This window comes from Balaenoptera ricei, chromosome 14 (assembly GCF_028023285.1).
Source record: "Balaenoptera ricei isolate mBalRic1 chromosome 14, mBalRic1.hap2, whole genome shotgun sequence".
Taxonomy (NCBI): domain Eukaryota; kingdom Metazoa; phylum Chordata; class Mammalia; order Artiodactyla; family Balaenopteridae; genus Balaenoptera; species Balaenoptera ricei.
Genome location: NC_082652.1, coordinates 32,032,010 through 32,057,388, shown reverse-complemented (window position 1 = coordinate 32,057,388; position 25,379 = coordinate 32,032,010). Strand labels below are relative to the sequence as shown.

Below are 25,379 nucleotides of genomic sequence, written 5' to 3'. Positions count from 1 at the left end.
CAGATAATATAATTTTTGTATATTTGGTGAGCACAGCCTGTGGGTCATCTGAATAAATGCATGGATTCGATGACGTTTGTTTGGGCTGTTTGAGGTTTTTGTTTTGGTATATTTACACCCTACGACTTAATTTTTCATGTTGCTGATAGATAACTCACTTCTAAATAGATGATAACCCATCCTCCCATCTCTTCATTTCACTGTCCATCTACAAAATATAAAGTCTGATGGATAATTTAAAATATTAAACCAACTGAACGATTTTTTGGATTTCATTGTATTTTTTATTTTTTTCCTTTTCCATTATGGTTTGGTACAGGGTATTGAATATAGTTCCCTCTGCTATACAGTAGGATCTTGTTGTTTATCCATTCTGTATATAATAGTTTGCATCTGCTAATGGAAACTCCCAATCCATCCTTCCCCCACACCCCCTCCTCCTTGGCAACCATAACCAACGAATTAATTTTTATTTGAAAATATGATAAAACCCATTTAAGATTTTTTTCCTTAACAATTTTTAAGTATTTTTTGCCTTTAGTTCGGTTTTCTCCTCTGGGTGTGGAAGTAATTCTGCCTAATGAAAAGGTTTAAAGATGCTCTGTAAAATGTTCTCCAAAAGAACTGCCTCTCTGGCAATTAACTCCCATGGGGGTAAAGGAGCTTTCAAACCCCTCACAGTAATGGTTAGTTTTAAAGTATCTGACTCGTTTGTGTGCCAGGTGGGAGCTCAACTCCCTGGAAGACCACTTAAGGCAGCAATGCAGCTCTTGAAAGAAGTTTTGTAAAAGCAAAGCACCACGCTGTAAAGAACAAAGCGTTTTAATGTGAACCACGACTCCTTCTGGAAGAGCTCAGCTGCTCTCCTGGAAAGACGTCCTGTGATTCCTGAAACAGCCCTGGAAGCGCTGCTCCTTGTGTGGTCCAATCACACCTCGATTTCAGTTGTTGCCTGCAGGTTAATCCTGCTAACGTTTGCACAGTGAATAAAGCAAATCACAAGTATTCCTCTATCTTCCAAGATAAGGATGATCACTATTTGCATTTGTGTGGTGCTTTAAAATGTCCCAGTGATGATATGGTACTGGCACAAAAACAGAAGTATAGATCAATGGAACAGGATAGAAAGCCCAGAGATAAACCCACGCACCTATGGTAAGCTAATCTATGACAAAGGAGGCAAGGATATACAATGGAGAAAAGATAGTCTCTTCAATAAGTGGTGCTGGGAAAACTGGACAGCTACATGTAAAAGAATGAAATTAGAACACTCCCTAACACCATACACAAAAATAAACTCAAAATGGATTAGAGACCTAAATGTAAGGCCAGACACTATAAAACTCTTAGAGGAAAACATAGGAAGAACACTCTTTGACATAAATCACAGCAAGATCTTTTTTGATCCACCTCCTAGAGAAATGGAAATAAAAACAAAAATAAACAAATGGGACCTAATGAAACTTAAAAGCTTTTGCAAAGCAAAGGAAACTAAAGATGAAAAGACAACCCTCAGAATGGGAGAAAATATTTGCAAACGAATCAGCGGACAAAGGATTAATCTCCAAAATATATAAACAGCTCAATATTAAAAAAACAAACAACCCAATCCAAAAATGGGCAGAAGATCTAAATAGACATTTCTCCAAAGAAGACATACAGATGGCCAAGAAGCACATGAAAAGCTGCTCAACGTCACTAATTATTAGAGGAATGCAAATCAAAACTACAGTGAGGTATCACCTCACACCAGTTAGAATGGGCATCATCAGAAAATCTACAAACAACAAATGCTGGAGAGGGTGTGGAGAAAAGGGAACCCTCTTGCACTGTTGGTGGGAATGTAAATTGATACTATGGAGAACAGTATTGAGGTTCCTTAAAAAAACTAAAAATAGAATTACCATATGACCCAGCAATCCCACTACTGGGCATATACCCAGAGAAAACCATAATTCAAAAAGACACATGCACCCCAATGTTCATTGCAGCACTATTTACAATAGCCAGGTCATGGAAGCAACCTAGATGCCCATCGACAGACAAATGGATAAAGAAGTTGTGGTACATATATACAATGGAATATTACTCAGCCATAAAAAGGAACGAAATTGGGTCATTTGTAGAGACATGGATGGATCTAGAGCCTGTCATACAGAGTGAAGTAAGTCAGAAAGAGAAAAACAACTATCGTATATTAACGCATATATGTGGAACCTAGAAAAATGGTACAGGTGAACCGGTTTGCAGGGCAGAAATAGAGACACAGATGTAGAGAACAAACGTATGAACACCAAGGGGGGAAAGTGGCGGGGGTCGGGGGGTGGTGGTGTGATGAATTGGGAGATTGAGATTGACATATATACACTAATATGTATAAAATAGATAACTAATAAGAACCTGCTGTATAAAAAAAGTAAAATAAAAAATTCAAAAAAAAATGTCCCAGTGATGGTCCAGTTGGAGTTCTTAATTTACCCTGACAATAATCCCAAAGTTGCCACTCTTTTCTGCAGTGCTTCTCTACCACTTAGTGATTTGAGTATATCTCAAATAACTTTGCATTCTAATTATTTGATTCTATGGTTGCCTACCCTGTTAGACTTGGAAGTTTCTAAAGGACTGTGTGCAAGTCTTCCTCATGCCCAGGATCAGTGGCCGTTACCTGTAGGGATCTCACCAGTGTTTCCCGACTGAACAAGTGCTGAATCCCTCATCTACTTTCCTTCCACCTCTGGTCTGGCTAACCGCTCACCCTGGGAGACGCCCTTCCTCTAAAGAGCGGTGACGGAGTCCAAGCTCGTACTGCTCGCTGCACAACAGGCCAATAAATCGAGAGGCGAGGTGTTAGGGCAAGGCATAGGGACTTTATTCAGAAAGCCAGCAGACCGAGAAGATGGCAGATTAGTGTCCCACTGAACTATCTTCCCCGAGTTAGAGTTCAGGCTTCTTTTATACTGAAAGGGGAAGGAGTGTGGCTGGTTGTAAACTTCTTGGTGCCTGCCAGACCCCGGAGGGGATGTGATAATCCTCTGTTCTTGCAGCTGTCCAGGTAGGTCTGGTTATGATGTTCCTGTAAACCTCCAACAAGAGGCAGAGCCTTGAGAAAGGGCTACTATGTCTATTTCTGGCTATAGGTAACATTCTTTGACAAGACAGAGGTGCAGAGCCGGCATGAATAAGCACAGGCAACAGAGCACAAGGGTTAGAGCTAAAGGAAGAGATCCAATATGGAGTCAGGTTTGCTCTTCTCTGTTGCAAAGCCATCACTAACACCCACCTCCTCCAGCTGGCTCTAGTGCTCCTTTTCTGTGTGCTCTAATGACTGCTGGTTGGAATAGCTCTATCACTGCTCACACCTTTGCAATATAATTATTCTCCTGCCCCACTAGAATTAAGAATGGGGCTTGAGTCTTACTCAACTTTGAATCAGTGGTGCCTACTACAGTGCCTGGCACACAGTAGTTGCTCAATACATGTTTATAAATTTAAGGAGTGGAAGAAGATAAGGTTGGAATTGTAGACTGGTGAGACTTTAAATGCCTTGCTTAGAAATTTGGAATGTATTGTGGAGGTACTTGTGAAATACCTCAAGTTCACTCTTTCTTCCTAGTGTGTTAATTATATACGTGAAAAAGAGAAAAAATTAAAGAAAAACTATTGCTACCAGTAAGAGATATAAAGTGATTTTAAATATATCCATTGCCATTTCTTTATTTCTGATGCATTCAGGCTGTTAATTCAACAGCTAATCCAGTGCCCACCATATGCTAGATAATATGCAAGGTTGGGGATATAGAAGTACAAAATTTAGTATTTTGCTTTTCGTCAGGTAAAATTCAATTGTCAGTGTAATATAGAATCACTGTTCTTCTACATCATTTGAGCTCAGAATTATATTGGACACCATCACCTCCTCAGCCTCTCAGCATCCATTCAGACATAAATTCCTTTGACTGTAACTCAAAATGTCCCTTTTATCTTTCCCTACTTCTGTAGTATCACTGCCCTAGCTTGGTCTACTGTCATTGGTCTGCTCTTCCTTATATGTCCCCTGTGTGCCATAAACAGTTATATTATTGTTCACTTATATTCATGTTGCTTTGTAACTCTATCCAGTATGTTTATGTGCCCATGGTCTGTTTCTCCATCTGGATTAAGAGCAATGCCTTGTATAAGTTATTCACAAAAATGTTGGCTAAATGAGAGGGAAATTAGTCTTGAATAAAAATACCTAAGATAATCAGTACTTTTAACTCTTCTACATTTCTTCCCATTTCATTGCCAGCAGCCATGAATGGATTCTTTGTACAATAATGAATGTTAGGAATGATTCTTGTGGTGACTCTTGGCAGAACAGATCTGTGGAGGACTCTTTTTGAGGAAGAAGACGCAGTGCACTAAGCACCGTTGATGGCCTCTATGACACATCACAACTGTGTCTGACCCCCAGACTCTTTTAGCACTTAGCAGATAGTATTTGTCTTCTCTAGGCTTGTGTAAGCTAAGGAAATTGGACATCTGCTTTGAATAATATGACCTTAAATCACATTTTTAAGTAAAGCCACATGGTTGTTATTATATCATTTTATTGCATTAGGAAGCAACCAGAACAAACAATATCCTCTGGGCTTCTGAAGAGATGCAGGGGCTGATCTAATTGTTTGTATGATATTAAATGTCTTATTTAAAATTCGTATTTTCCAGTGAACCTTGGTAGTTTTTAAAGAAATAGATTTTATTCACATCTCTTTATTTTGCATTTGGTCACTAACTCTTGTTTACTTAAGAAAAAAATAATAAAACTAATTTTGGCTCCGTACTTTCATCTTAAACATGGTGGGTTTTAATTTTGCTTTTAAATAAGAGAATGGCTCATGTGATTTGAGAATCGACTAATTTTATTTTTAAAGAGTTAATTCAAAGCTGAAGATGACCCTAATACCTTCTAGTGCATTTTTTGTTCCCCTAATTTTAATTTTCTCCAAAGAGCATATGCCACAAATATTTTGCTATCTGACTCTGTGACATGCTATGAAATTTGGATTATCTGTTGGGCTAAAACATTGGCCCTAGAATCAGACTAACTGGGTTAAAATCCTGGTTTCCTGTGTGACCTTGGGGAAGATTTTTTAACCCTTCTGAATATGAAATGATACTAGTACTCCCCCCACCCATCTGTTATTGAGGGGATCAAGTAAAAGAATGGATATAAAGCGCTTAGCAAAGTGAGGGGCACATAGCAAGTACTCAGTAAATATTCAGTAATACCACCAATAGCAATGGCAATAATAATAAACAGAGGAAGCCATGGTGATTGTCTGTGTTTGGAGCAGAGAAGGCCAAGAGGCAGCTTCCTGTGGGCTCAACCCCACTTTCACGTTAGCCAGCCTGCTCATGTTGACCCTGTGACAGGACCACTCTATGTAAACCACTGGCCATTATCATTAATAAATAAAAAATGACGATTTTCATGTCTGGAGCGTTGTTTAGTATTTATATCCCATAAATCAAAACACTGGAGACTTAGAAATGCATATGCCTTTCAGTGCCCTGACTCGTAGGGCTCTATTCTATGGAAAAACAGTGTGTTCACATGGATTTTATTGGAATATACATGGTAGCAGCAGCAGGTTGAAAAGGTTGAGCTGGGTCTGTATGTCTCTATTGGCCTCAAGAGTTATCCATGTTATATTACTGGTTAAGGGACAAAACAAACTCCAGAGGAAAGTGTCAGGTTATTATTCTTTGAAAAACATAGGAAAAGGCTAAAAAAAAAACATACATGTTTGTATGTATATAAAGAAGGATTTTGAAGGAAATACACTATTACTTTAGTGGAATAGGTTTGTGGATATCTGAGTGAGAAATGGTTAATTTTCTCTTTGAAATCCTTCATTTTTTGGCTTTTTATAATGGTATGTGTTACTTTTATTATTTCAAAAAAGTAAAGGAAGAAGTTAAAGCACAGGGAAAGTAAGAACTAGGTCTCTATGTAAAAGAAAAAAGTCTGCAGGGATATTTAAAATGTGGTTATCTATTAATTTGCTAATATACAGATTTTTCCCTGGGATTTTCCCAAGTACACAGTTATCTCTCCTGTAAGCAGAGCAGTTCATCATCAAGTGAGTACATTTTGAAAAGAGCTTAATAAAAATGAATAATTTAATATGGTTAGAATTTAAGCTATATTCAATCGACTTAAAAGGGAAAATAAAATATGCTGGAAACAGGAAAAAAAAAAGCAACCCACCTCTTTAGAACTCTGTGAAAGATGAGAAAGAGAGATGTTTGAAAACCTTAGGTCTTAACAGAAATGATTTATACTGTATTCTGAAGGACAAAAACAACTAAAAGCTAAATAGTGGAACTCTTATAAAAGTAATTTTCCACCCAACCAAGCTCAGAGATACAATGATAGAATAATATATCTGAATTTGTTTCTAGATCACCTAACTAATAAACTGACTCAAGATGTACTAGATTGAACTATTTTAATTAAACTACAGTTCCTACTGGTTGGAAATACTGAGAGAGAAAACCAAAAGCTTCTTTCTGAAATTTTTCGTGAATGATAAGTGAAATATCTAACAGTGGGTAAATTATTCAACCTGTTATGTTATATCCAAGGATATCATGGGTATAAACAGAACATTTTTGGTAACATGCACCATTCTTGTCGAAAATCTGAATGAGCTTTACATCTTTACTTTTTTTTCATTAATTTTGTTTGCAAAATCTGTTCTCTCTCTCCTTGTGTATGTGAATGTGTGTATATATGTATACTATGTGTGTGTATGTGTGATTCACAAACATCATATTGATATAAACTCATTCTTAAGTGATTTTTAAAAAATTAATTTAGATTAAATTAGATTTTCAAATTTATTATCCTTTTTTGAATCACACGTCCAACATGTTCTCAGAAAGACGTATTCATTTTCTATAATGCATTTTCAATGATGTAACATGATCCAAAATTCAGCCCATTTAGGTATTGTTAGCTTAAAAATTGTTTTTATTATATGAAACTCTAATTATGAAAATGTTCAACCAAAAATGGCTAAATTTTGCAATGTAACACAGTGTCCCCAGAGTTGGTGTCTTCAAGTAGTACCCGTAGCTGTCAATTCTGCGGGTCAGCAGTTTGGGCCGGACTCAGCTGAGTGGCTCTGTGATCTGGGTTGTGCGGGGCTGTCTTGCCTGGGCTCCCCCATGCATCAGTGGTCAGCTGTAGGTCAGGGTCAGCTGGGGCCTGGTTGGGACAGCTCAGCTCTGCTTCCCACGGTCCCCGTCCTCCAGCAGGTGGCCTGGACCTTTTCACCTGGTAGTGAACAAGTCTTCTTCTTCTCTGGTAGCCTCAGGTTTATTTATCATAATTAGCCTTTATTTCTTTATAGACACCTATCATATGTATATATAGTATCTAGACTTAAGAGGGTATAATGTTCTTCCTAAAGCTATCTAACTAATGTGCCACATGCTTCATACTGAGAGGCAGCTTGGTATCCTGCTGAAAAGCACAGACTCTGAGACAGTTTGCCTGGGGGTCATATCTCATCTCTACCACTTACTAGCTGAATGACCGTGGACAAGTTCCTTAACCTCTCTACACCCCAGTTTATTGTCTTCTGTAAGAGTTAATATAAGTAAAGCATTTAGAAGAATGCCTGGTATATTTTATATATATATATATTTATGTAATATGTTAGCTATTATTACTCATCATTAATAGTCAATGTATTTACCTATTTATCTGAAAATTCTTAACACTTCATTTTGTAAACACAACTAACGCTTTCACAATCACCATTAACTATTGTAGCATTTTTTCCCTTGCAGTAAAAAATGTACATTTATAATTCAATGGATTTGGTAAAATTTCAACTCAGATTTTTCATTCTGAGTTACATCTAGAATGATTATGCATATCTGAAAATTAACGTTTGGATCTTGGAAAGAAATCTGAATGGCATACCTGGTTAATATTTCTGACCTTGTTAAGCTGAATAGGCAAGGATGATGTAGTCTATATAATCACATGATCATTGATACTCATGACTACAGGAGGGCCAGAAATTACCTTGAAGTAGGCATTCAGCTATTCCATCTCCCTAAGCTAAAACCAGATACATTTGGATAAAAACTGGGGCCGAGGCCAGACTTTGGCACATGGCTATTCTGTACCAGGCACTCCTCTAAGAAGCGTTCTAAGTGAATCATCTCATTCAGTTCACTGAACACCCTCTTTGAAACGGGCACAATTTTATCCCCACTTCCTAGTTTAGGAGACTGAGGCAGAGTGACGTTAGCTAACTCTCTCAGTGACATCCAATAAGTAGCCGAATCAGGATCCAAATCCAAGCTGCCTGGTTGCAGAGCCCCAGCCCTTTCCACCAAGGTCAAGGCGCCCTGTGTCCTATCCCGCACCAGGAGTCCTGGTCCACATAGCCCTCAGAACCTCTTTCAAAGTAGGCACTCTTCTTGTTTCTAGATTAGTCTACTCAGGATTCTCCCCAGCCTGCTCTAGAAGGGCAAAGAGCGTGACTCTATGTCTTTACAATAGGAATGCTGTAAAAATCTCTGTGCCTCCTTCCTGATCACGTGCAGGAGCTTCACCAGAACCTCACACATGTTTGGGTTTGAAATTTTTACGTATTTAAGAAATTTACTCATGTTTAAAATCATACCCGACATTTGCTCTAACTTAAATGTCTTGATTTCATGGTGAGAATGAATATTTTCCCAGGCATCTCTTCTCTAATTGTATTTCTGCTAATATGAATTGCCTCTTCATATCGTTTGCTAATTATTTATCGGTGTCTTAATGCTTTTTCTGATTAATTATCCAACAGATTCCTTAAATTCCAGACTGTTCTGATCACTCATAAATTTGATGGTGTATCATCAGTGTAATGCGAAGACCAGATTAATTTCCTTGACTGACTAACCTTGCTAAATTTTGATAATTCCTCCTTTCTGCCCCATGATCCCGCGAATGCCTGCTGGGCTCCGCCTTCTGACCCCAGCCAGGCTAATGAAACATCTCATGCAAAATCTTTTGCTTCCTCTTCAGGAATACGGGGAGCTCCCAACTGGGGATGTTAACAGAACCCTTGGAGTTTCTTGGAGAATGATTTTTTTTATGGCAAAGGGTGACTCCTTAAGCTGAAAATGTCAAATATGATGCACTTTTAAAATATTTCAGTTTGGTTTACATTTCATATAGAAGCTTACTGTGTAATGCCTTCTTAAAATCTTTTTTTGTTTGTTTGTTTTATTTTGTTTTTTTGTTTGTAATGTCTTCTAGAAACAAGACGTAGTTTAGCTGGTAGACAGACTATCACCAGACACACATGCAAAAAAAAAAAAATCTCTAAATTAACAGTAACTTAGGGAAAAAATAAGCAGAAGCTTATATTGTGATGGCTTGTGTCATTTGAGACTTAGAACAGAAATGAACTCTTTTCTAAAGCCGTCAATTGATTGATAAAAAGCCTGACTTACATGGGAAATTAAGCAGCCTCTTGAGAACATTCTAACCAGGCTACCTGTCACTTCCCCATCCTCGTACCTGGGGCTCATTTGCTGAGATACGGTCATTAGCGTCGTCAGATAGTTAAAACGTGTTTGCTTTACTCTGTGTTTGTTCTTTACTTATAAATTATAAAGCACACACCTAGTATTTTCCAGCTAAGTCATTAAAGCGGTTTGTCTAGATGACACACTAGAATACAAGTGAGTTCTCCTTAAAGCATCACTTTTCTTATGGAAGGAGAGACATTACTTCTCTCAATGGAACCCCCAGGGTTTCTTCTGTTTTCCAGAAACCTCTTCCTTCCTGCTTTGTCTCTCATATGATAACTGTGTCTCAAAACTCTTTTTTTTTTTTTAAGAGTTTCTGGTTGACGGTTCTAGGTTGTAAACCCACACATTTTACAGCCACTTCAGGCTGCAGTTATGTAAATATTGGTGACCTTAATAGATCTGATTTGTTAATCTGTAAATTGTTTTTGTTTCTGTGCTCAATTCAAAATATTTCTAATACGATAGACAGCCTAGCTGTGAGGTTCTTGCTGGAAGAATCGGTCCAAGTTTTGTTGTTTGTAGTTCTCAAAATGCTCAGTACATAATGTATCAGATGAGTCCTGCCATGGCTAAAAATGACTAGTTAAGGCAAATTAATATCTTTTGATCACCTCAGTATTTCTATGAGTAATAAAGAACAAAAATACCCATTCAGTTATGCTGTGAATCACTAAATTAACAATTGCATTATCTTTGAGGCATTTAATTTAAATGTCCTGAAGCAAGTGTTTTATACACATTTTAGGTGTGAGCTATGCTTATTATTTTTTTAAATTATTTTTTTATTGACGTATAGTTGAGTTATAATGTCTCAGGTATACAGCAAAGTGATTCAGTTATACATATATATATATATATGTATCTTTTTCAGATTCTTTTCTGTTGTAGGTTATTATAAGATGTTGAATGTAGTTCCCTGGGCTATACAGTAGGTCCTTATTGATTATCTATTTTATATATAGGAGTGTATATCTGTTAATCCTAACTTGTCCCTCTCCCCCTTTCCCCTTTGGTAACCATAAGTTTGTTTTCTATGTCTGTGAGTCTATTTCTGTTTTGTAAATAAGTTCATTTGTATCATTTTTTTTTTAGATTCCACATATAAGTGATATCATGTGATATTTGTCTTTCTCTGTCTGATTTACTTCACTTGGTATGATCATCTCTAGGTCCATCCCTATTGCTGCAAATGGCATTATTCTATTCTTTTTTATGGTTGAGTAATATTCCATTATATATATTGATATATACCACATCTTCTTTATCCATTCATCTGTCAATGGACATTTAGGTTGCTTCCATGTCCGGGCTATTGTAAATAGTTGAACTATGCTTATTATTAATTTTATAGCACCTAGATTGATGCAGAATTCCCTTGGGGAGCACAGAGTGCCTTTTACTAGCCAGTATGACATGCAAGAAGGCCGGGCCACATGAGTCCCCAGCTTCCCTCCTGCTGAGAGCACGTACTGGACTCTTCAGGAGGGAAGAGATCGTGCAGTTGGAGAGTATAGCTTGAGCTTCCCTGTGGGATGGTGTTGCTTCTTTGCCATCTTACTGTATTTTCACCAGAGTTTTAGGAACATGGCAAAAATCATTGCAACTAACAGATGTTCTTCTAGCTCAGTAATTATTGAGAATCCACAAGGAAGGCAAGAAGAGAGAGGGGAAAAATAGAAAGGGACAGAGGGCATCTGGATGAAGAGAGAATTTTTTTTATTAAAAGTTTTCTTCTCTAGTGGTTGCGAAATACGTATTTCACATTCGTGCTCGGGTGACATTTTCGAAAGAGGCGCAGAAAAGGCCCTTCGAAAAAGGAAGGATGCTTGATGCCTGGTCTGCAGAACAGGAGTGTGGCCGTGGAGAAGGAGGTTTCATCAGGCTGAAATGGGTGCTAATAAGTGCTTTTAAAGTGCTGGTGGCACCTCCCCGCAGAGGTTTTGTTCCCTTGGAGCTTTGTTCCCGAGTTCATTTATTTCTCCACAGTCTTCATCTTCCCTATTTCACAAGATTTCTCATCAGAAAAGACGTTGTCTTTAGCACCATTGTTATACTGGCTGAGGGAGCAGGAGGAGGGATATAGTATTTTGGTATTATGATATTTGAGGGATAAGATCAAATTTAAAATTACACATTGGAAAGAAAAAGCTTTCTCACTGAGGAGGCAGAGCACAGGTTAGATCTTCTTGATTTGGGGATACTGGTGGGCCTTAAAGTACGGCCTTAAAGTGGTCTTGGGTTATGAAATCAGTTGTGGGTCATATCCAACGTTCATTGACTTATTTATGTTGCAAGATGAAATAGGGTAGAATAGGAAATGTGAGTATAATGCACAGACACACATGGTAAGAAACACAGTGATGCATTTTTTTCATGAGAGTTTTGTCCGAATATGTGTGTGTTTGCACACACGTATACTGCCTTGCAGCATGCTGTCTGTTTGATACAATGAGTTATGGTGAAAATGTTTGAGAAATATTGTTTTTGGGGCGTTACCTCCGGAGCTTGAATGTAAAAAATTCAAAGTCGCCCCAGCTCTATCAGATGCTGTCAATGGGCCACTTTGGTGAGTTAAGGACTTCTTTGCGTTTCTTCCAGTCTTTACTATTGGGAGAATTTAATGAGTTGGCCTGAGCACTAACTGCACATCTTACTTCCCTGCATTCTCTATTCCTTAAGAACAGCCCAGGTATATGGTGACCTCCGTGTGCCTTGCCCACCAGCTCTCTTCTTTTCTCCTTGCCTTGAAACCGGTTCTTTTTCAATTCCATTCACCATAGTTGAGTCTGTCTCTTCTCTGTGTGTCCACTTGCGTCCCACTCTTCCTTTTCATTTTCTTGTACCACTTTCTGTCATAGTCAAAGGGCTTAACTTGATGACCGTTATCTCTGGCTTAAGAAACCAGAGAATTTTTTTCCATTCCTTTCTTTCAGTTTTTCTGTCTCCGTCTTCTTCTTCCACTGTCTAGAAAACATGCCTCTTGGGCACCCGGGGTGCTAAGCCATTGTAACTTTAAGTGTATGCCACTCAGTGGGCTCTGCAGGTCAGAGCTGGTCCCCACAATTTTCCTGGTCCAGGACTGCTATAGAAATTGAGGGCAAGTCTTTAGAAATTTTTATAGGAATTTAAGAGTAAGTTTATGTTTATTTAAGCTAACAAATGTGGGCTTGCATTTTGCATGTCTTTCTATTTCCTTTTTTCTAGAAATCCATGTTCATTGTATTTTACATAAACTCGATCTGAGCTGCAGCAGAAAATTACAAAACTGGTCCTTCATCATCAGTGGTTTCAGAGGCACTGCTCTAGATAACTGAATTGTTACAACCGGCGTATCTAACGGGTCAGAGGGAGAATGGATGGCCCTGTAACCCAGATTTTGGATATATGCTAGCAAAGGTGGAACTTGTAAACTTTTTATGTAGCTTTTGGATCTTAAGTCCACCGATTTGAAGGCATGGCAGTAGAGGGGAAAATGAAGACAAAACAGCCAAAGGGAGAGAAGAGCCAATGATCTGTGTGCTTTTACTGAAACCAAGAGGCTTAAATAGTGAAAGTTGTAATGGCTTTAAACTTCATAAAATGCTGCTTCTCTGTCAGCAAAGGTACTGAATAACACACACAATTCTCTCTTCCTGCTGCATTTGTTGTGTGCACAAAGTTTCTCAAATGCTGGAGGAGAATTCTTGCAGTTTCCTCAGCCTTTAAAAATCTGGAGGCTCTAACACCAATGCAAATTTTAATGATGGGGTAGAAGGAATAGCTAACTATATGTCATTATTGCCGCCATCACCAGCAGTGATGGGAGATGGCCTCATCAAATGCATTTGCCAATGGATATGATTAAGCTCATTTAATTCACCCAAAGATTCAAGAATACGAACATCACATGTTCTCATAACAGAGTTCTCCTTTTCAGAGAAACCAAAATAATGATTCTTAAAGACCTTCCAAGTCTGCCTGTAGAGACGGCCCCTTTTGAAGCCAGCTCCATTCCGTGCAGATCTTTCCATTTACCTGCAATGTTATATTCTCTCCGCTTCTGTACTAGGTGACTTAAGGGTGTTTATTATCTGAACAGAAACAGAATTTCAATGTTAATTTGAATTCTGATTTCTTTTATTTATTTGCCCAGTTGGAGTATTTTTTGTAGGGAAAAAAACTGAGGTAAGGGTGTATCAAAAAGGGGGACCCAATTACTCTTTGGAAATGCATTTCCTCACAGTCCAAACATTGAACTAGAAGGTGAAAATTAAATATTCAGCCATACAGGGACATTTAACAAAGCAGACGTAATAGTCTAGAATTGAATAGAAATGCTTTTAATTCTTTAAACATCAGCTATGATGTTGACTTTCCTTCCATAGTAGGTAGGTGATAAATTCAAACAATTAAAAGGCATCTCACCTGCTATCCCTTTAGACACAACTGGGAATTTATCCCAGGATTCCAAGTTGCTAGACGATGCTAAACACAAATGTTCACACTTTCTTCTGTACGTTCAGCATAGGACAATAGTGCAGCACTGCCAGGAAGTACGAGTGCCGGCTGAAATATCTTCTGTACTTCAAACCATGTGATAAGTCCTCATGACCACACACAGAAGTAAAGATCTCCTTCCCAAAGCTCAAATGTAGGGGCAAGATGGATCGAGTTGAAGGTTTTGTAAAGCTTCAGTACTAATGTTCCTCTCCCATAAAGAAAGGGAAGTTAAACATTACCATTTTCGGTGAAAAAGGATAGGACCCAGGAGGGTTGTGGACAGGCAGGCAGAAATAAATATACAGAGCTAAATGCTGAAGAATTACATATAATTTAGAGAAGCAGGCATTAGGAGGTATGAAGCAACATAGTAATCGTAATGATAATCACCAATAATTTTTGAACCTGTGCTATATGGTGAACACTGTCCTAAATGCCTGTATATGCATTAATCGTTCATTGTGAAGCTACACAGAAATACCAGCTGAGCGACACTTCTCAGGGGACTATACCCCAGGGAACAGGTGCTCAGTAAAGAGAGACTTTTTCTCTAAAATATAGTGTGCATTAGAGAAAGACAAATACTGTTGATGTCACTTATATGTGGAATCTAAAAAATACAACAGACTAGTGAATATAACAAAAAAGAAGCAGACTCACAGATACAGAAAATAAACTGGTGATTACTGGGGGGAGGGGGAAAGGGGGAAGTGAACGGAGGGGACAAAATTAAGAGATACAAACTATAAGGTATAAAATAAGCTACAAGGGTATATTGTACAATACAGGGAATAGAGTTAATATTTTACAATAACTATAAATGGAGTATAACCTTTAAAAGTTGTGAATCACTCTATTGTACACCTGTAACTTATATAATATTGTACAGCAGCTGTACCTCAGTAAAAAGAATACTGTGTGTTGACGAGCTGTTCATTGCTTTCTGGACTGTTTAGAGGCAGGACCTTTGCCTGTGACCAAGGGGACAGTCTAGATGGAGCTGCTTCCAGAGGGCAGAACCAGTGAGGTAGGAAGATGGTTCGGGTAGAGCAGGTGTTTCGACCAGCACCACACACCTGTCCTTGGAAACCCTTTGACTATTGCACAAAACCATGCACCGAAAATGCTAGATCTTGTAAGAAGAATGGAGCTGACTATTCAAAATCTACACAGCTTTGTAGCCAGAGAACCAACGAAACAGTCACAGCCCTAATAAAAACCCTGGCCTCATTAACTTCCGCCTGGCACTTAGAATCCCTGTGAGTCCATCCTTCGCCCTGTGCCTGAGGGCTTCCACATCCTCCTTCTCACCAGAGGGGGCCTCGGAGTCAGTCCTTCCCTTCTGATGGAGACCACTCTCTGCCAGCTGAAATATATGATCCGGGTTCATCATCTCCATCAATCAGCGTGCTTTCCTCTCTAAACTCAGGAGGGAAGCAGAAGCTTCACAGCTTCTTCATCTGGTCTTGCAGTTTCCCAGACAGCCTCACAGAGCGAGAAGAGGTATGGCTCTGTAGAGCCACTAAACTTCTTGCCACTTTTGACCCTAAGCGAAGGCCCTTCTGTAGGAGTTTCACTTTTGTCGAAAGGCCATCATGTAGCCCTTTATTGGAGAGAAAATTTGCCTTGATTGCTCTACAACATTAATGTCCTGCAAAAACTTGCACATGGTCTGAAGGGACTCTAGTGTTATATGGATGTCACTCCCCTATTTGCTAATCCTGTTAGCTAATCTGCATTGCAGCAACATGCCTTGTAACAGGATAGACTGTATTCTGGTTCAAAAGGGGGAAAAAAAGGAGAAAGTATAAAAATCAGGATCATTTGAGTGTTTGCAACTTAAAATACCTGAGTTGCACCTTGACCTCAAGATAAAAATTAGTATTTTGTCCTAGAATGAAGCTTAATGAGTAAATATTGAAGGATAGGCTGTGTAGTTGGGGAAAACAGTATTTTAGGGAAACCCAGTGATTTCCCAAACAACTATGGTAGGATGTTACCCGGTTTATACCAACGTGTGAAAAGAGACTCTTCATCCAAACTAGACTTTCCAGGATGCAGGAAACCTACTTTTGCTCTCCTATGCATATTGCCATATTTACCATCTCTGGTCGCCCAAGTTTAAGTGATGGAAACACTCCAAGAAGTAATATTCTTGGCAGAGTGACAATACTAAAGCTTTTGGTGATTCAGAGTTGGCTTCAAGGCCGACTCATGCCTTAGCCCCCCATCAGGGCATATTCTACATTGCAACTATGTTGCAGATGCCAGAGCCCCAAATGATTGAATGTGGAATAAATACACTTATATTTTACTAAGAGCGACAGAGTATAATTTTTAACTCATGTTATAAACACCAACTGCCCTCTTTCAATTTGTGATGGGGTTGGTCCACCCTGTGTATTTTGAAGAGCTTTTTTTTTCACATTTTGTAGAGCATAGCTAACCCAAATCACTGCAGTGATATTCTCTTGTCACATAATCCCTCTTTCTGTCCCCAACTCTTTCTTAAATCACATTTGCAGTTCTTCCTTATTACTGAAATACATGTTCCACAATAACCCTTCCCTTGTGGCTTGACTTTCATATTTCCAGGTGCGTAACATTCGTCTCTTGAAAAATTGCTGTATTTTCAGATAGCTCCCATAATTTTCCTTCACTGTCATGAAAGGGTTTGTTTTCTCTATATGTGCTCAAATGGCGCATGAAGAAATGTGGAGTTATTGGAGTGTAGCAGGATGAGTAATGGGCTGGAAACCCAGAGGCTCCAAGTTCTGATTTCACCACTGACTCATCCTAAAGCCTGGATAAGATGCGTCCTCATCTCTCTGTGACTCAGTTCCTATTTTCCTTACATGGCATTAACACTAGCTGATCTCATGAAGGGGCCCTGAGAGGTAACAGCCAGAAGCAAACATTTTGTAATATTGATCCTTTAACAATAGTCTATTAATTTATAAAGGATATATCTACATTCCTGGTTTTTATTTAGTCCTCCTAATAATTCCCTGGGAAAAGTAGTCTTCTCATTTTGCTGTTTAGGAAATCACAGCTTGTAGATGAGAGAAAATTTCCACACTTTTTCTAAGATTGTGTATGTATCTTTATAGATATGTGTGGGTGTTTACTAAAATATATATACCCACAAACGAGCATACACACACCTCCTTGAAAATTATGGTTCACAATGAGGGATGTTTTTAAAGGAATACTCAACTGAGGGTAATAGTCTCTTCATGCCGTAGAAACCATGAGTCCAACCACCCTGAGTAGTATTTTTTTTTAGTCTTTATTTTCCAAATTTAGTTGTACTTCCCCCTCAGAATTTGCATACATTTTTCCCTCTCTGCTAAAGAAGGCTTGTAATGACCTGTTTTCCCGTTCATCTTAGAACATTTTGATTTACCTTTCTTTATGTGATATATAAAATTCATATATTTATTTTAGTTGCTATTTCTGGTGATCTTAGGCATGGGGAAGGTCCAAGTGACCTTTCCCAAGGTCAGGGTATCTGGGAAGCTTGAATCCATCTGGAAACTCTTCAGCACTCATGGGTGGGTGAGTACCCTGGATGAACAGTTGAAAACAAGGAGCTCACAGAGACTTCTGTGAACGACTGTCCCCCATGGGCACAACCATTGATGGGTAAACTCTGTCATCCCCCCATTATGAGAACACCCCTAGTCAAGGAGAAGCCAGTTGTGACAGTAGTGGGGGGATGGGTGCTGAGCTGCAAGAAAATCATGTTATATTGATGACAAGGAGCATTATCGGGCCAATTTTCTAAGATTCCACAAACCAGAACAATCTGTTCCCTTTCTCTAGATTATATGAGAATCTCAGAGTGTCTGTGATTACTCAGTGGTGGTACCATTGTAGAATAGGGTTGTTTAGAGATGATGGAAAAGTTCAATATCTGTGCAGCCCAGTATGGTAGCAACTGGCCCCATGTGGCTATTGAGTGCTTCAAATGTGGTTCCTGGGGCTGAGGACCTACACTTTCAATATTACAGAACTTTTTTTTTTTATCCAGGTGCTGAATTTTTTTTTTAATTCATCTTTTTTTTTTTTATTGAAGTCTAGTTGATTTACAGTGTTGTGTTAATTTCTGCTATACAGCAAAGCGGCTCAGTTATCCATATGTATATTCTTTTTCATATTCTTTTCCATGATGGTTTATCCCAGGATTTTGAATATAGTTCCCTGTGCTATATAGTAGGACCTTGTTGTTATCCATTCCATATGTAATAATTTTCATCTACCAAGCCCAAGTTCCCAGTCCATCCCTCCTCCATATGCTCCAGCAATTCCACTCCTGGGCATATATCCGGACAAAACTATAATTCAAAAAATACATGCACCCCTATGTTCATAGTAGCACTATTCACAATAGCCAAGACATGGAAACAACCTAAATGTCCATTGACAGATGAATAAAGAAGATGTGATGTATATATAATAATATATTTTATATATATATACACACACACAACACACACACACACACACACACACACACTCACACAATGGAATATTACTCAGCCATAAAAAAGAACAAAATAATGGCATTTGAAGCTACATGGATGGACCTAGAGATTATCATACTAAGTGAAGTAAGTCAGAAAGACAAAGACAAATACCATGTGATATCACTTATATGTGGAATCTAAAATATGACTCAATATTATAGAATTTTAATTAATTAAAAAAAAGAAAACTCCGTGTGGCTAGTGACCACCAGATCGACCAGTGCAGATCTGCAAACCATGCATATACCTATTATTTAGGAAACTAATTGCAGTGACATCAAGGGAATTTGCCATCCCCACTGACCTTGAGAGCACTTTGGGGATGAAAAGGTGTGAAAGAGGTGGGACTTTCAAAGCCAAGGTCAGATGTGTGGAACTGCAGTGTCGACCCATGGAAATGACGGTGACTTTTCAGATATGAGCAGGAAGTAGTGTTTCCGGTTGTGACCGTCCTTTGATTTTCTTTTCGCAGGCTCCTTCATGTTGGTGAACACGTCTGGGAGATCTGAGGGACAGAGAGCCCACCTCCTCTTACCTCAACTCAAAGAAAATGACACCCACTGCATTGATTTTCACTACTTTGTATCCAGCAAGAGTAATTCTGCTCCCGGGTTACTCAATGTCTACGTGAAGGTCAATAACGGGCCTTTGGGGAACCCTATTTGGAATATATCTGGAGACCCAAACCGTACATGGAACAGGGCAGAGCTGGCCATCAGTACTTTCTGGCCTAACTTTTATCAGGTATGCCCTTTATTTTTCATTTCCTGTTTTGATGCATCCTCTAACTTCTGAAACTATAAATCAGTTTTATATTAGTCTAATCAGAGAATGTATTAGAAGTGTTGGTATTTTTAGACCAAGGTGAGGAAAGCTTATGCTCGTGGATAGGGAGTGTATTGAGGCTTTGTTTGTACATTACCTTGAGAAATGAGTAAAATGCACCATTCAAACTTGTTTACGTATGTATCTATTTAAGAAAATAAAAGCAGCCACCTGCAGCAGGGCAGGAAATGCTGTCTGCAAGGATGTTTTACTTTCTATGTTAAGTAGCCACATCTGACCCAGGGAGACCAGAGCACTTGATGGTAGAAGAAAAAGCCTCTTCTTCCATGAGTGGATCTCAGGAGTCATGGGTCATTAGGAAGTGAGCCCGAGTGGAGGTCAGCTGGTGAGATGCAGGGTCCTGCTCCCACCCCATCAGCAGTGGGAAGAAAATGGCATGTAGACCGAGTCCTTGTCATGGAGGAGCTGCTCTGTGGGATGTTCTGTTGGGACCACTTTGCCCACCTAGAGTGGGCACTGAAAGGAAATGAAGAGTGCAGGCCAGAAGCGGTTAGAAAGTGGTACCAAGGAGGTCCCGCTGGTCTGTCCGTCCTCTCGGAGAGGGCCTGTGCCCCAAGAGCATCCCGACTTGGCATCAAAGGTGGGAAATTAGTGACGGTGGTGTTCTGTGTGCTTTCTCCTTTTGTCCACAGCCTCTGAAAATAACTTCACATTAAGACCTCAGTTAATTTCAAGCTAAGAGGATGCATTAAGAGAATTGCAGTATTTTGCTTTTCTCTTTCTTAATTCCTTTGGCTCACTCGGAAGCCAACGGGAACATGTATCCAAGATCATCTCTCATGGTTAATTGAGGTGCTTGGCTAGACCCAGGGAGGAAAGACTGAGTCTTCTCAAGGGCTGCTTGTCATCTGAGCGGCATGATCGGCGCCCGGGAACCCACTCTGCAGGCTTGGTGTTTATTAGGGAAGATTTATCAATCCCAGTTCCTCTATCCCTGGATTTGATCATGGGAATAAATGGGCTGTAAATTCTGTGCTTGTTTTATCTTTGTGCCCTCGTACCTGCAACAATTTCTGGTATTTAAACGTCTCTTAAATGGAAATGAAGGGGTAGTAAAAGCTCTGTTAGCACACATGTAAATTGTTAAAATCCTTTTAGAGTGCACTTGGGCAATACATTTTAAAAGTGTTAAATATTTAAATAAGTCTAATTTTAGCAATCTACTGTTAGGAGTTCATCCTAAGGAAATAATGAAAAGTGGTAGCAAACAGTTAGCTACAAGGATATTCACGGCAGTGTGTTTATAATAATGAAACACCAGGAGCAGTATTACATTTATTACAATAGAGGATGAGTTCATCTATGCTACCTCAATACAAAAATTCATTTTGCAACCGTTAAGAATAATGTTATGAAAGATCATTTCATGATGTATCTCAGCTTATTTTCTTAAGTGGATAAAACTGTATAAAATCATAAAGCAGTATGTTAAATTCAACTTTAAATTAAATATATGTACTAATATGTATTAATTATACATTAATATGCATTAATAATATTAATGTTATTAATATGTTAATAATATTAATATGAATTAATTATATATAAATACATATAATATTAATATGTATTAATTATATATATTATACATATAATTAAACTATATGGTGAAATAAATATATTAAGAAGTAGTATCTCCCCAGCTAGTGACTTGAATTTTTTCTTTCTGTCATCTGTCATATTCTAAATTTTCCCCAATGTACATGTGCTGTTTTTATGTATAAAACAAAAAAAAGAGTTAAAAAGTAGTTTTTCTTGCAGAGGGAAAATGCCCTACTTACTGAATATCCTTCTTTTTTATAAATATATTGATAACCAATCAGGGTATAATTCAAAAATATGGCCTTTGGGACAAAGTTTCTTCTTTCGTAGGATTAAAATGGAAGCAAGGGAAGTGGGTTTGGCTAAGGCAGGCTTCATAAGGCTGTGTATGATGGACTAGACTAAGAGGCTGAGTGTTTTTAGAAACTTCTTTTGGAGGGGACCTTCCCACAGTAGAGAAGGCCTAGCTAGTTCCCCTCTGGAACCTGCACTGGACTCTTCCTTGGTCTCCAGGCATCTAGACAAGATCAGAAGTTCTGTCCTGCTCAACTTTGCCCTGATCTTCTTCTCTTTCCCCTTAGCAATGCCCACCCAAAACCTGTAGGAGTGAGCCCTTGTGGGGCTCCACAGCTGCCAGAGCCTGGGGCATTCATTTAGTTTTGACACTGGCTACAATCCAGATCTTAAATTTTTGTTTTGCCTTTGTCTTAGTCAGCTTGAGCTGCTGTGACAAAAAGAAAAACAAAAGCCCACAGTCTGGGTGGCTTAAACAACAAACCTTTATTTCTCAGCTCTGGAGGCTGAGAAGTCCAAAATAAGGGGCCCTCAGATTCCATTCTTGTTAAGGGCCCCCTTCCTGGCTTATGGAGGCCCCTTCTGGTCTTCTTGTTGTGTGCTCAGATGACCTCCCCATGTGTGCAGCAGAGAGAGCCCTGGTCTCTCTTCCTCTTCTTATAAGGGCACTAATCCCATTACGGGGACTCCACCCTCATTGCCTCAGCTAAGCATAATCACCTCTCTGATGCTCCATCTCCCAATTCCATCACCGTGGGGGTTGGGGCTTCAACATATGAATTTGAAGGGGACACAACACTCAGCCCATAATAGCCTTGAACACACCTGGCTCAGACAGTCAGAACTAAAGGAATGATTTAATTTATCAACAGTCTCAGGAGATCGGCCTTTAAAAGGAATTATCAAGCTACAGTTGGCCCTTGAATAGTGTGGCGCTTAAGGGTGCTGACCCCCAACACACACACAGTTGAAAATCCATGTGTAACTTTTGACTCCGCCCAGACTTAACCACTGATAGCCCACTGTTGACCAGAAGCCTCACCGATAACATGAAAAGTCAATTAGCACATATTCTGTGTGTTATGTGTATTATATACTATATTCTTACAGTAAAATAAGCTAAAGAAGAGAAAATGTTATTAAGAAAATCATAAGGAAGAGAAAATACATTTATGGTACTGTACTATATTTATTGATACATTAAGTTTACATCATCTGTTTATAAGATGAATCACCTGTCAGTACCTACATCAACAGTGTCTTATATGAAACAAACACCATAGATGTTATACGTATTGCTAACATGAGATAACAATAATGAAAAGATAATGTGAAAAGGAAACTGATATTTATTTACAGTTGTAACAATTCATGCATCGATAACGAAGAAGCAGCAATGTGTTTGATTTACGGTCACCTCACACAATCCATACAGTTGCTTCTTCGTAGCCTAGCCTATATACCAATGAATGAATTGTTATCAGATTTTTATGGCACACAGTATTATGTCATATTCATAATACAGTATTGGAAACATTGTTACATTAATAAAAACACCTACCTGTTGATGGTAGGCTGATAGTTTCTTCAATTACTAGAGAGAGAGGTGTAAGGTAATGAAATTCTTTGAAAGCAAAGTTATAAAACAATAAGAAAACAAACTGTTCTAACCTATAAACCTATAAAATGTTATTAATTTTATATTAAATATCACCCACCTTATGCCTATGTAAGATGAGACTAGTATTGACATGTATTTCATGCATTCATGGCATACCTTTTTCTTAATTTTTTCGATATATCTGGGCCATGCAGTTGGCGAGTTTTTTCAAATTGTTGCAAATCTCCAAAAATTTTCCAATGTATTTATTGAAAAATCCACATATAAGTAGACCCACAGAGTTCAAGCCCATATTGTTCAAGGGTCAACTGTATATTGAAAATAAGGTGATCCTGTATATCAGACCATTGTCATTGTCAGTGAATTCTTCCTTTCTTGGGCTCTTTTGAATAAAATATTTTGCCTTCCCAATTGTGAGCCTCTGACCCTCACCCCCAAACTCTCCTGCTCCTCACTGTGACCTCTCACATCGCTGAGCAGTACCTGCTTTACCATATTCAACTGGAATGTAGTTCTCATTATAGCTTTTTGGTTCACTGGGTGATTCATAGTTTCATACTCTGGGTTTAAAGGTGGATTTGCAGAGATTCTTTAAACCAGTGTTGCTAAATGTTTAAGAACTTGGTGATCAAAGTTTGTTAAGCATCTGGATCCACTGAAAATGCATTTGTTCATTTAATTCCCAAGGAGTCTAACCAAGCCTCAGCCTTTCACGTTTTAAAGGCATAGTTAAGGTTGTATTTCCCTCTTTTCTCCCCTTTATCTGCTGGGCAGTAAACATAGTGAAGTCATTACCCTAATAGTAACATAAACTATTAGATAAATGGCACTCAGTAGATGATACAAGAGAGATGTCAGCAGGAAATTTCCCAAATGCTGAGACAGACCTTAAAATCACCATGTTAAGACTTGAATGATGTTCCCAGTTGGCATGAGAAAAATACATTGTATCAACAGGTGGAGAGGAAGGAAAATACCTACCAATCCTATTTCCACCCTTGGCCCAAGATGTCAGCTGAACTGGAGGTGATCAGAAAAAAAGCTGGAAAAATCAGTTGTCCATATTCAGGCAGCACTGCCCTGGATGGGGGCTTCCCCGCTGCAGCCGTGGGGCGAGCACACCCTTACTAAGGAAACGGCTGTCATATCCTGATGTTCGTAAAAACCTGACTTATGCAGGAGCCATCTGCTTTTAAATCAATTTCCCAGACAGATTTCTCCATCAGGAGTTTTGTACTAGCCTGAGGATGTGCTTCTGCTTTAGGTGACTATTATATTTCTAATTGCAAAATACACAAAATTATTTTTCTGGTATCACGTGTACGTGCATGCCTGTGACATTTTCTTTTATGGACATAGTTCATAAAAGTCAGTATCCAAATGATGCATTCTTAGTATACAGATAGGCTGTTTCTGGGACCAAAAGCTGAGGACAAGATAATAGGACATGGACATTTAAAGGAGGTGATAACACAGGGACTCTGCTTCCCCCAGATGCCCCATTAGTATTTAGGCTGCAAGATACGTGACAGAGATCTAAAAAATTAATGTAGAGTGAACAAATGCTTGAAATACTAGTATATTAAAATATTTTATATTCATATAGTACTTTATAAGATGCTCTTCACACTTTGTAAAGTAGTTTTGATCTAATGAATTAAGATTGATGAATTAAGTCTTAAAAGATCTCGTATTACAGTATTGCTTGTAAATGAGCGGCATCATACTGTAGTAAAAGAACATATGCTTTGCATCAGACAGAACTGGATTTGAATATGAGCCCTGTTTACTTATAAGCTTGGGCAGCTTAAATTTACTGAGCCTTCCTGATTACGGGACTAAATATAAAGACAGGGCAGGGTGTGAAGATGGATGAAAGAACACATTTTGGATGTGCTGGCCTCTCAATAAATGGTGGTAGTTTATGGAGATTCAGATGTGTGGAAAACAGAAAAAAGGGAAGCAGGTAATAGTTGAGTGCTTTCTCCTGCTAAGTCACTCCTTAAGTGTGTTTGGTGCGATGGCAGAAGGTATGCAATGAAAAAGGGTTCTGGGAACAAATCCTTCAGTGAAACAGTGGATGAAACGGGATGACCCAAGGGCTTTCCCGCCAGAACATTCTAGCATGTTAGCCCTGGAACTGCTATCGTGGTGCTCTGGGCACTCTGCCTACACTTGGGGAGCAGGTGCTCGGGGGGGGGGGACCGGGAACGGGGGTGCTGGGCTGGGTTCCTTCTGTCTGTCCTGTTCCTGATCCTCCCATGCTTTTGTCAAGAATGTCCATTTCTCCCTCATCTTTGGCTGCAAGATACTGAGTTGATTCTCATCTTGGTCAGAGTCTGAGTCTTGTAAATTGTTGGATTTGGGGAGGTTATTGGTGCAACCAAACACCACTGCACTATGTACTTTGGATAAACATAGTGGGTTCTCTTGGGCATCTCTTTGTTTTTATTACCTTTCTGCTAACATGACCTAGATTA

The 25,379-nt window shown here is 38.9% G+C and overlaps 1 protein-coding gene across 4 annotated transcripts in view; it reads left to right on the top strand.

Moving 5' to 3' along the window:
- The window catches only part of PTPRM (protein tyrosine phosphatase receptor type M), a 747,478-nt gene that overhangs the window by 260,774 nt on the left and 461,325 nt on the right, over positions 1-25,379 (top strand). For all 4 annotated transcript variants that reach the window (XM_059894848.1, XM_059894849.1, XM_059894847.1 and 1 more), the window contains exon 3: positions 19,069-19,340. In XM_059894848.1, coding sequence (XP_059750831.1) covers positions 19,069-19,340 — 272 coding nt within the window. The remainder of the gene's footprint in view (positions 1-19,068; positions 19,341-25,379) is intronic.